Source organism: Haliaeetus albicilla, chromosome 13 (genome assembly GCF_947461875.1).
Source record: "Haliaeetus albicilla chromosome 13, bHalAlb1.1, whole genome shotgun sequence".
NCBI classification, from domain to species: domain Eukaryota; kingdom Metazoa; phylum Chordata; class Aves; order Accipitriformes; family Accipitridae; genus Haliaeetus; species Haliaeetus albicilla.
Genome location: NC_091495.1, coordinates 26,743,226 through 26,755,835, shown reverse-complemented (window position 1 = coordinate 26,755,835; position 12,610 = coordinate 26,743,226). Strand labels below are relative to the sequence as shown.

The 12,610-nt window shown below is 43.9% G+C and overlaps 1 protein-coding gene across 1 annotated transcript in view; it reads right to left on the bottom strand.

The window, feature by feature from the left end:
• LOC138688807 (protein ELYS-like) overlaps positions 1–7,507 on the bottom strand; it is a 36,989-nt gene extending 29,482 nt beyond the window's left edge. Inside the window, exons 1-6 of the mRNA XM_069801332.1 lie at positions 7,387–7,507; positions 5,876–6,129; positions 4,772–4,952; positions 3,796–4,003; positions 2,331–2,447; positions 1,276–1,360 (exon numbers count right to left, since the gene is read on the bottom strand). Of these exons, the coding sequence (XP_069657433.1) occupies positions 1,276–1,360; positions 2,331–2,447; positions 3,796–4,003; positions 4,772–4,952; positions 5,876–6,129; positions 7,387–7,507 (966 nt within the window). The remainder of the gene's footprint in view (positions 1–1,275; positions 1,361–2,330; positions 2,448–3,795; positions 4,004–4,771; positions 4,953–5,875; positions 6,130–7,386) is intronic.
• Between the last annotated feature and the right edge of the window lie 5,103 nt (positions 7,508–12,610).

Here is a 12,610-nt window from a genome sequence, read left to right as displayed (position 1 = left end):
ACCTGCAAGCATCATGTAGGACAAATGTAAAGGTGCGCTCCATGACCATGGCTGGATGCACTAGATTTCAAGCTTTCTTTCAAGCTTCTGTGAACTCTCTTCAACGAACAAGGGTCAACAGCAGATTCCTCCTCCTTTACTCCAATTTGGCCCGGCAACTGGGAACAACTCTTAAATTTTCTGCCACGGAAGACAGACGAGAAACTTGACTCAGCCAGTCACGCAGGCAGACAGTCATGTAGGACTGACCAATCTGTGACTACAGGGAAGTATTCCGACACTCCCAGTGTCCTCTGCAGAACACAGATCCTGTACTAATGCTTCTTCTGGGTTTTTTTCCGGGGGGTGGGAGTTGTTTGGGGGGTTTTTTGGCAGTAGGTGTTAGCAAGTCTTGGTATGAAGCTACATGTGGGAGTGGCTCATCTGGAAGCTAGCTGAAGAACCTGACTTTTCCCCCCAGAGGTCCAGCTGTTTAGTTCTCTCTTCAACTACCTTGTGAGATTGGTTCCTGTTTCAACCTTGCACAACGCTCATCACAGGAACGCAGGAACAGCAGGGGAGCAAAATATCTCAACGGCAGAGACTGGTGCCTGACACCTCTTAGAAGCCTGTGAATGTATTACTGGTTGCACTGTCTGTAGAGGGTTAAAAGTCTTACACTAACGACACCACAGCTTTCTCAGGTCACAAACGCAAACCACATTATTTAATCACTTTGTGTGCTTTTTTTAAAACTGGAAATTTTAGTAGACCCATTTTTCAAAGCTGCTGAAACATTTCAACCCTCTGAGGTGAAATCTGACACTCGTCGCACCTTTTTCAGGAAAATAAGATGGCCAAGACAAAGCATTGACAAATAGTAAAAGGTCCCCCATTTTAACATTAAAGCGTTGAGACAGAACAAAGTAGCCACGCAAGGAATGGATATCGACGACTGGGTTTTCTTCCAAAGCAGCACACAGTACAAGGTATTGTCTTTGCCACCGCTAAGACTGTAGCTACAAATAACTTTTTTTAAAAGAGGATAAAGCAAAGCAGAAGTTCAAAAGTGAAACTGGAGAACGATTAAAGCATCTTTCTCCTGTCGACCTGCCAAAGTGCTTAGAGCACTACAAGAGATGCAGCAGTATAAAACATGCCCAAGAAGACTCAGCAAAAGATTGGGTTTTCGGTCACCTCTGAATTTTGATGGTAAAAATCACCCCTGACAACTTAACTGATACTCACATAGACAAAATCACTATTTTCATCTTTTCACATACGTGCACGCCTTACCTCATACATGACTTGTCCCGGGGCCAAGCGTTTTCTGTCACCAAATGCTAACTGCAACAGATGTAAACTCACGACGTCACCTTCACTGGAAAAGGTAGAAATTATGACATTTGATTACAAAGCTGCTTTAGAGGCCTTGTTATCATTTTACTAGATCTAGACTGATGTTTTCTTGCTGAAAAGTAAAACACCACTTCCCAAACCATCAGATAACTGGTCACGTGCAGCCGCTACAACACAAAGGAGGACATTTGGACACTAACAGCTTCAGGGGCAAATGCTAACCATACAGTTTGAAAGCTTTAATATGTTGTATGGACTACAAATTGTTGCTTTAAAGTCAAACTTAAAAAGGCTGCCACTCTGTGAACGGCTGAGCTGATTAAATAGCTTGCTGATGCTGAAAGAGAGAGATCTTTCTCCCCTTCCCTTCCCTTCCTTTCCCTTCCCTTCCCACCCCATCAAAGTTCCAGCCCCTCTCTTGCATACACACACTGCACCCTTCCACATACTGATTCGGGTCATTAGCCCAGCAGGAAACCATTGACTTTGCTGCTGAACAGTGATCGGTCTCTGCCACTGCCAGGTGAGCTGACCTGGCTCACAAAGGCTCCAAAGACGGCGCAAGTTGGCACAAGGTAATCCGCAATACTGTCACCTCCCTCCTTTAGGGGCAGCCGGCTGTCATATCGGCACGTTTAGCGCTCGAGATCTGCAGCCCCAACTACTTTTAATGGTATTTTAATACCACGGTGCGAGTACCAAACAAATGGTGAAGCAGTCCTCAAGAAACAAAGGAAATCGTTTAAGAATGCAAGCACAAAAATACAGCCACTGTTGCTTTGCCTTCTTTCAGAAGGTAGGCACTAGTAGGTCCCTCTTCACATCTGTTAAATCCTGTAAAAATTGCAGTGTAAGCTTAACACCTTCCACACCTGAGAGAATCTCCTGCACAGCTACATAAACAAAACAAATATACATGTATCAACGGTATGTGAACAAAGATACAAAAAAATTTAAATGCAGTCAGTGGCTTATAGTAACTTTTTATTCACCTGTCTTGTGTAGACTGAACAGCCCACAAGTAGCAACAATTGCGAGGATCATTCTCAGGCTCCTGAAAAGTAACAGCATAGACAGGAATCCTTCCTCCTTCAAGCTGAGAGTGGTGCCTACGTGGTTGGGGGAAAAAAAAAAAAAAAAAAAAAAAAAAGAAAGAAAAAATGAAAAAAAAAAAGGAAAAGGGGAAAAGAGAGAAAAATAAAAACCTGTGAGCCTACGATGGGCCCTAACTGTTTGTAGAAGGGTAGAAGCATCTTCTGAGAAAAAAGCTTATCTTTCCATGCTTATCCTCAAAGTACAGAAGGTCATACTTCCATCTCAGACAAGTGAGTCAGGGAAGCGACTACTTTTTATGCAACAGTCAAGAGCTGAGGAAATTACTGTCCATCAAATGCAATAACCTGGGGTTATATCCTCCTCCGCCTAGGGAGGAAGAACAGAAATGATTACTTCAGCTGCCAGGCAAAAGATTGTTCCTCCTGTTCCAGCCGACTTCAATATTGAACTTAAAATGCAGCCTATCTTCTGAACAAATTTAAGACAGTGCCAAACCACAAGTACTTGCTCATTTCTTTACTCGGATGCTACGTAAAGCATTTTTCCTCCAGACTTCTGAACCTTACGTGTACCTTCACAATCTATTCTTGCCACCCAGTTAGTCCTCCACTGCCTATTTATGCATCCAACAGTTTCTGGTGAGTCACTGCAGGTTTGCTTAAGCCAATCCCTATCTGAATTTGGTCACATATTTCACGTGTGATTGCCCTTTGGCAGATATAAAATCGTCTCTTAATTTTTCTATTGCTTCTAGATTTACATGCCCCTTATCCTCGTCTCCAAGTGTTCCAAGCAAATTTTCATTCACACGCAACGTTGCCTCGGAATGGGTCAGTCCCCTGTTTTGGACAAGGCTGACATGTAGGAAAGAGTATCTTTTCAGGCACGGATCAGCTATTGATTTTTCGTGTCTCACTAGTTTCATCCTGGACACTTTAAAGAATATTATCACCAAACCCACATTATTAACATACGTAAGCTTCTCAATCTATGCCCTAACTGCAGTAGCTGGTTCTGAAAAATCATTCCTAAAATCTGGTTCATCAAAACACACACATTTCCTGGCTTCACTGAACACTACTGATCGGACAAAGCGTCTTATAAAAATGAGCTCTATCGCATCCTAAACTGCTTGACGTAACCCAAAGAAGCATGCTTTCCACAATCCCTCGAGCCACAGGCACAAGAAGGAAAACAATCCTAGTCCACTGGGGAGAAGGCGGTCCACTTAATCCACGTATGACTTTTCATAGTTATTTCAGAAGAGGATTTCTAAACATTCCAAGACTATACCCAAAATTTCAGTCCCTAAAAAAGTTCTCTTTCATGAACATGCTTCCGTAAGCAAACAATTGAGACCCCTGCACCTCCGGGCATGGCCAGGTGTAAAGGCCTACTTACTCCCTCTTCAAAGTTTTCATATTCCACAGTGACAGGCAGCCATCTGAAAAACCCACAACGAGCTGATTGCTTCTGCTTATGTAGTACAGCGTTGATATTGCTGTTCCTGAAGGATTTTGTAGTTGAAAGCAGAGATGTCTCCCTTCTCTGGTCACAGCTTCTCTTCTTTGTGGAACTTCAGCAGGAATTCTAGTGACAACTTCTAGACCTACACACACAAAACCACGCCATGAATTAATGTGTCAGGCCATTTAGGCTGCATTTTGAACACTGACGTGACAACACGTCTCATCCAATTCTACCGGCCCAGGCAAAATACCCATTTATGCAACGCTTTCTTTTGTATGTTTCCAAAGAACAGAAGAACTCTCTGATCGGACAGGTGTTCTCACTCGTATTTTAAAACCAGGTAAAAGCGTAACCTTCGTAGACAAATTCTTCCTGGACTCTGTAAATCAAGCGTTTGGGCCTCATGATGAAGCTGTCTGAAGCGACACCAACTCCTGAAGCCACTCTTGTAATAGCCAAAACAGCGTATGCAATCCGAATATGCAAATTAGAGATTTCAGTCATCCAAATGCACGGTTTTTGACAAGTCGGATTCATTTTAACAAGCAAGCCTAAAATTTGCCCCAAGTCAATTCACAGAAGCAGAAGAACATTCCCAAGAAATAGGGCGCCTCTGACACAACTTCCTCTCAGGCAGCTGCACTGACTCACGTGGTAAAATTCCTACACCTCACTGGCAAGCATCATAGTGACATACGGATCTTGGTGGCAGGGGGGCATTTATAACATTAGGAGGAGTATTAAGCCACTCCCATTTTTAATCAGGTCAGGACTATACCAAGTCAAACCGCCATCTGTAACCAGCAGTCAGAAATGCCTGCACGCTAGTGTCTTCCAAGTGGGATGCATATTGTTTATACACAAGTTTTCTTACTCTCAAATTCAAGTTTAAAAACTGCAGGCTTACCCGATGCTTCTATTTCATTCTGACTGCAAGAGAAATCATCCAAACAAAGGTCCACCAGAAGCAGATGACCAACATCTGTAGCCACTGCTGCCACTCCAAAGAGCCATCGCAGACTCTGATGTAGGTGCCGAGTGCTCACGCTGGGTCCTCCGTGATTAGTTATGGGTTCTATAGCAGTTACCTACAGGAAAACTGCAAGCTAGCATTTAAGCTGTTTGACAAGCTAAACAGAAATCATTCAAAAGTGAAGCCGGAATTAGCACATCAGAAACAAGAAAGTAAATACAGAGGACCACAAGACTTAAAAGCAAAGCATTGTTTCCAGTTATATCAAGAAAAAAACAATATAGTGAATCTTGATGTTCTATTAACTTGCACTGATTCTTGTTCACATTAAGATAATGAGACTAGGGGACATTACATCATCGGACTTCCTGGCTTATAGAAGACAGAAAAAAATGAGTAACATTCCACCAGCCTCTCCCATCTACACAAACACAATATTCAATAAGCAGAGATTCAAGGACTGCAGGTTGAAAGTCAATCTTTCAACAATCCGTCAGGTAACTCCCTAACGGCTCTTCTTTCCTACCCTAAGTCAACATAAAAATCTGTTCTGCTCTAAAGCCACCTGCTTGCTAGTCTGAGATTCAGGGGAATGTGTCTAAGTCATTTACAGCACAACTACGGAAGTTTCAGGTATTTTAAAGACAGTATTTCTAACGTATATAGAAACCAAGCATTTCCGAAATGTACGTTACAGACACTGGGAACAGCGGGGGTTTTTTTTCTTTTTCACTCTGGCCAATAAAAGATAGTTCTCAATGCCTTTTTGTGGCAGTGGAGAATTAGGTAACTATGTGCTCTACCATAAACCCAGAAAACTTGTTTTACGATCAGTAAGCTCAAAAGATAACGGTACCGTTAAGCCCAAGAGTCTGCACCAGGGCTCTCTTGACTGGATACTCTGAAGTGACAGTCTGCACTAATGCAAGATAGAAAAAATACCGCCTACAAAGAGACGCTCCAAAGCTTCTCCTGAAACAGGATTACGCAGCACCTGACAACGCAAAAGCTTCGTTCCTCCGATTAAAGTGGACGTACCCTTCCTGGGAGAACAACTGCTTTAACCACTCTCGATATTCCAAGGTCGTACAGACAGAGAACACTTCCCTCTGCTTCTTCCAACCCAACCAGCAGTCCCGTTCTCTTCTGCCAGGAAAAATCCTTTACCACACGAATGGTGGGAGGCTGTTTCTTTACTCCACGGAAACGGTAAGCAGAGCGCCGCTCTCCCGTCACAGAGCTCACTACCTCCAGTTGAGGACCACACGCCAACCATGCCAAGCCGTTTCTCCCTGTAAGAGAAAAGAAAGCTGACTAAAGCAAATTTCCAATACAAGACTGAAAACAACTGAAAAATCACAGCCACTGCCCCTTTCCTTCAATAAAAGTACCCAAAAGGGAAGACTGACTTCCCTAGTTGTGGTCAATTATTCAAAATCACCCATGGAGATCCTCCAGCACAACCTCTCAATATCAACAACCTTATTCTTTTGCATTTCTACTTGTCATTCCCGCACCGAAGGATTTTGACTGTTTGGGATGAAGATGACAACATATCGATCTAGAGTCTTCATCCCATATTCAGCTTGTTTTGGCTAGAAATCGTCTAAATACACACGGGAATACGAGTCTTAAAGCACACTTCAAAGATAACAAATCTAAACCAATTCATTTCTAGTTTATTAATTTTACTTGACACACGCCTACTTGGGGCAGGGATTTGGACGGCAGCAAGAAATTATCGTCAAATGGGCACTGCATGAGTAAATCTAATCTTTTACACGGGCTGACGACAGAAAGAATTTAACACATTTTGTTTCACTGAACAAACTCGGAGGAAGTATTAACTCAATTACTGCACTTTCAGTCAGGTAGATGGATTCCACCTGGTCTAACAGAGCCTAGACAACCAGATAGGCACCCAGCTAGCTCTACTTGCGGATCACCTAGGAAGTCAACTACCTAATCTGCTTAGCCACTTTCAGCAGCTCTCCCTGGGTACTCATCTGCACCCTGTTAAATACGTCGGAAATATGGCTGCAGCGCTTAACAGTGTTATCCTCTTCCTTTGCTGTTTGTATTCAGACTAGGAAAAGAAAAAGCGGGGGGGGGGAGGGGCGCGCCTCTGTAACGTTGTAGAAGAAGAACTAGTTCGGCATGTGGTGTTATGATGGTCGTAGAGCTTGAGCTGGTACAAATAAATAGGGCCCAAAACAACACTGTTACTTTTTTGAAAACTGCCTTTTATTTAATTAAAAATTGAGTGAGCACGACATTGAGGAAGGCCCGCTGACTCAGCATGCTTAACTAAATTATTTTAATAGCACAAGACTGGTGAAGGTTGCTGTAATTTCAAAGTTTAACTATACTAGTTTTAAGGGTTTACTATTAGCATTTGTAATAGTTAAAACTTCCTTCCTGTTCTCTCGAAACCTGATGCATCTTAACAGCACCAGCCTGACACAGTCGATACTGTGACCCTGTGCTTCAGGTAACCTCCAGGCAATAAGAACTTCAGACCGAGACCAAATTTAAAGCAGAATGCTCACCTCCAGAAAACTTCCCGCTCAGCACAGAACCTAGGGTTATCTCATCTTCCCCAAGTGCCTGAGTAGTCACCTCTGGAAACTGCAGCAGACTGCTCGTTACCTGAGCTGATAGGTCTCGCATTCTTCACTGTAAATAAAGAAAAAAAATGCAAAAACAGACTCATGTCAGCCATAACTGAGATGTGCTTTTTGAGATTGACAGAAGTTTCATCAGTATGCCGCAAGTAATCTCCTATACAGCTCCTGTAGCTCTTTTCCTTCAAAAAATGCCACTCAGGACAGTTTTTGATCTCACAGCAGAGCAAAAGGAGAATCCCTTTACTTTTCGAATGCCTATGAGATCACCAACAAAAAGTGACACAGGGGTACTGATAAGGTCAATAACAGGAAAAAAAAACAATACACCGAGTTCAAGTCTACTCAGACAGGTTAGTAAGATGTGATGTGAGAAAAAGCATATTTCAATTAGCACTGCAGTAAGAGGTATGAGTTTCCATTTGTCCTTGCTCTTGATTTTGTACCTCATTATTTATTGCCAATTGTCTTCTAGTAGATTTCGGGCATCATTTGTGTCTCGTTCACTTCTTGTGTGTTTATTTTGAACTTTAAGGAATACTACATTCTTAACTACCTTCACTCTCAAACTCTTCCAGAAAATGTACTGTTGATGTTTCCACATGACAAGCGATACAGACTTTCATAGCTCATCAGCTGGAAAGTAGTTTTCCATACACTTATCACCTGAACATAACACAGCACCTTAAAACACGGATTCTTTTCTACACTTAAATCCCCATATTCCTTATTCCAGTCCTTTCCTTCCTATTGCCAGTCCTTATCACATCTCTGCACTATTTTACAAAAACTTTGAGGCCTTTCAGTTTCCACACCTCTATCGGTGCTCCACAGACAGTTCACGTTTCACTATGTCAAGACAGATTTTTGGGGGGGGAACTTAAAAGCTCAGGTGACTTACAAGATTGAATAGGAGGCTAAATAAGAGATATTCCACACACGTGGAAATACAAACTACTTTAGCTCACTACGTTTTGCAAGTTCTATGGGTTATTGAAAAAGCCTCCGGAAGACAAGACAGGTTCAAGCATCTCTTCAAATAGCACTGCTTTCTCCATGGAGTCTCAGAAGGAAGATATTCTACGTAGCTCGCCATTCCTGGGCGTTACACATGCTGACCAACTCGGGCATCAAACAGAACCCTTACCCTACGCCACAAACCAGTACAGCCAGCCACTTCAATGGGCACACAAAGCCTATTGCATTAACTGTAGCACACATGTTCTCCCGCAAACAAAGTTTTATGGTTGCTTCTTCCAGCGTGCACTAATAACCTATTTTCCTTACGGCACAGGAGGTTACAGCTAGTTCTGAAGACCAGACTCTGGGAGCAACACAAAGTTACTAAAGGGAAACGCTTATAAATAATACCATTTACACAAATTGTACTTCTGTGGAGAAAGGTCATGCTCTAAAGCCTGGGCATTGGAATCTACTATATTTCAGGTCACAAGCACTCTACCTGAGAACATGTTCCAGTATCTTCTGCCAGCATGAAAACAACGAGCGCGTGAAACACAGGCAGTGTAAGCCAGGGTCCCGCACTAAGCGCAAGTCAACCTTCGGAAAAAAAGGTTGCCGATGGCAAAGCCAGTATTGCAGGACGCTGCTGCAGCCGGCCAGCCTGACCGCCCTGCCAGCATTCACAACTAGCACAGGTCAAGTTCCAAGTGGGACAACTCATTTGCAGTAGTTTTCTCGCGTTTGCTTTTTGGTACTTGTCATCCTTTCACAGTGACAGCGGGAGGAACTTTTGCACTGCATCCAGGGGCTCCAGAGAGTAAAAAGCCCTGCAGTTTGACCAGCCTTCTGGCTCAGTTTAATTGTAATGATTTAATCAATATGTTTTATCAGTAACCCATAATACCAAATACAAATACAGATCTATTGGGTTGGTGAATAGCATCTCTCAAAGGCCTTCAACGTCCAGCTGTTTTGATAGGTGCCTTCAGCAATACCGTGATGCTGAATAAGAAAGGAGGAATGACCAGAGAAGATTATCACGGGAAGAAATTTCAGAAGAGGAAGAACAAGAGTCACCCTGCGTCACCCTGCCTTTGCCACTGCCTACCTGGACAGGCCAAGAGCACAGAACTTTGCGTGGCCAAATTGCACATCAAATTTTAAGATACTCTACTGGGGAGAGTTGAGCGTAAAAACAAACCGCTCGCCACCCCAAACTCCCCACCAAATCAGAAAGAATTCTTCTCTGGTGGAAAGCTCACACCTTGACACAGTGTACTCCTGCCTACAGTACACATCAAATGTGCTTATCAGGCCCATACCACCGCTAAGAACCACCAAATACGTAACACTCCAACGCCCGGACCATTCATGCAACTTTAAATTTAATTCCGCTGCAGTTATTAACTGCGTAGAAAAGCACGTGAAAACGCTAGACCATCAGGCATGCCCAGGTTTCCGCCAGCACGCCAACGGGCGTTTGAAACATTTTGTTCCTAGACATCTGGCTTGGCAATATGGAACTAGGAAGATAAACTCCACAATAAAGCCTGAACTGTATATACAGTGACCTGGCTATTAGGATGTTTTACTTGCATCATTCTGCTAAGTTAAACCAAGGATTACTGGCAAATCCACACAGTGGGAAAATAGTTAGACAGAACTAGTTAAAGGCGTGAAGCCTCTCCTTTAAGAGAGATATCCAACACTAACTGCATTTCTGCTCTCTTTGAAAACAACTACAGTCACATTCCTCCTTCTGTCTGGTAGGAAACAGATCAGTGTAAAACGCCACAGGCCTACTCCATGTTCAGGAGGAAGCCAGAATCCAACCTCCCCGCTGTATCCTACACCAAAGTGGTCTGTGCACAAGTTGCCAAAATTACCGTTCTTCTTCACCCTTGCTACTTATGACCTCTAAACGCCATGAACTGTTCCCAAAGAAAGGAACGTGCCACAAGTCATAGACTGATGACAGATTTCTGGATTAAAAATCCCAAGGGAAAAAAAAAAAAAAAGAGAAATTACATATTCAAGTGGAATCACATACAGCCAAGTCAGAGTTCTGCGATGTCAGTTCTGACTGACGGTAGTCCAGGAAAATCAAAGGCCAACAATGTTACAGGCTTACTGAAGAAAAAGCTAAAAATACGCTCAGTCGCAGCTGAAGATACGGTTTCACAAAACACGTTGCCTTCACTGCCGCCGGAAGAGAGGCCTTGCTGCCGCCTCCCATCTCTCCATCTGCTCCTTTGTTCTACTGCTGTATTCCTGTGGCTTACCTGGCACTGACTTGAGCACTTTTTAGAGCACTTTACGAGCCAGGTTAACTGCCTAAGCAGACGGGAAACGAACCCAGAAAAGTAGATAGTTTTCCACCAGCTTAGAGAGTTAAACCGGCTGGCAGAGAGAACTAGCAAGCATGAAAGTTGGCACAAGGAAGGAGGCAGGACAGTGCGTTGGGAAGAAGGAGAGGGAATTTGTCCGTCTCCATTTTGTGGCAGTCAGCCGTTATGCTAGCTCATACACGTGTGAAACTACACACGCGGTTTGCAAGGAGAGCTGCAGAGCCCTTTCCTTTTAGAAAGGACACCACCCGAGACACAGTCAGTCAACTTTTAACTCCCTCGTGCACGTAGAGACTCACTGTCTCACTGAGAAAGGCTGCAGCTGACGGGCGTCATTCATTCAGCCAGATGTGGAAGCTAAAGCGATTTCAGGGAGCTGCTACCTGCTGATCAGAGAACGGACAACAGTGTGTGACACGATTCAGGTCACATTCTCCAAGGAAACAGGACAAAGAGTGGGAAGAAGCCAAAGAAGAAGAAATGGAAGAAAAACTAAGTCCTTTTGAGAAAACCAGCATCCACTTTGTTGAATAACAGGTAAAGATGACAATGGCAGAATTTTTTGAATTATTGTTAACGACTGGTTCAATGACATTTTCCCCAGAAAAGCAGGAGGCAGCTCACAAGCGCTGGAGGAGCAGTGGATGGAAAAGACACTTTCTGCACCTTAGTAGTCGGGTTCAGTGAATTTGCGCTTTGCCATATTTTACTCTTGCCGAAAGAAGATTTAGTGAGCGAGTTAGCAGGTGACTTTGTGAGTACCACCGGGTCATTTCTTTCCCACTTAGGCAGAAACACCCCCCCACCCCGACGCTTTAGGCAACCACCCTACATTTAATCCAAAGCCTAAGTTCTAGTCTAAAAAGCCACTAGCATAACAGAGACGGTCTGTATCGGAACTCCACAGCCAGGCTTATTTCGCTCAAGTGCAGCCTACAGATTCTCTTGCAGAGTTTGTGCGGATGCTCCACAAGCCCAAACCTACAGCAGAAGGTGAGGAGAAGGAAGAATTTCAGCTCTCTAGCCCAACAACCCCCAACAGCTAAGACCATAGATTTGACTTCCCTTCAAATGAAAACACAAACAAAACCAACACAGCTCAGAATTTGACACTGCAGCCAGTTTACCCAGCCACCTCCTATGGCTATTCTCTAACACAACCATACTTTCATTCAAGAGTCGCAGCCCCTGTCTAACGTGGCTAAGCTAGCAAAAGTTCCGAAAGTCCCTTCTGAACTTACGCTCTTTTTGCATTGCTTGGCGTACCTGGACAGACAGACATAGGTGCTAAGTGTCTCAGTACAGAACACGCGCGCAGCCTTCCTAAGAGAGGGAGACAGCAGCTGACATTTCTAGCATACCACACCGGTGTGCCGTCGCCCCGGTGCTCGCCCCTCCCAGCACAAGTTCTAGAATCACAGAATCACGAGGAAGAGAACTTCCAGAAGTTCTCTTCTGGAAGAAGGCGGCCTTCCAGAATCACTGGAGGTCATCTGGTCCAAGCCCCTGCTCAGGCAGGGTCACCTAGAGCAGCCTGCCCAGCACCACGTCCAGACGGCTTCTGAGCATCCAGCTCTGAAACGTACTTGGACAAACAGCAACCTGACAAGCTGAACCGCAAAAACATTGGCAACACGTGCAACAGGCCCAGGCTTTTGGTGACTCTCTCCTACCAATTTAAGTATTCTCTCCACCACACAGGTGAAAAAATACCACACCAGCAAAGGCTTGTCGCCATTACTTCTCTAAAACTGTATCCAACAGCTTGCTAGGGAGAAGACACAAAACTAATAGAAGCCCGATTAAGTTCATTTCACCGTCTTAAAAAAGCACACCCC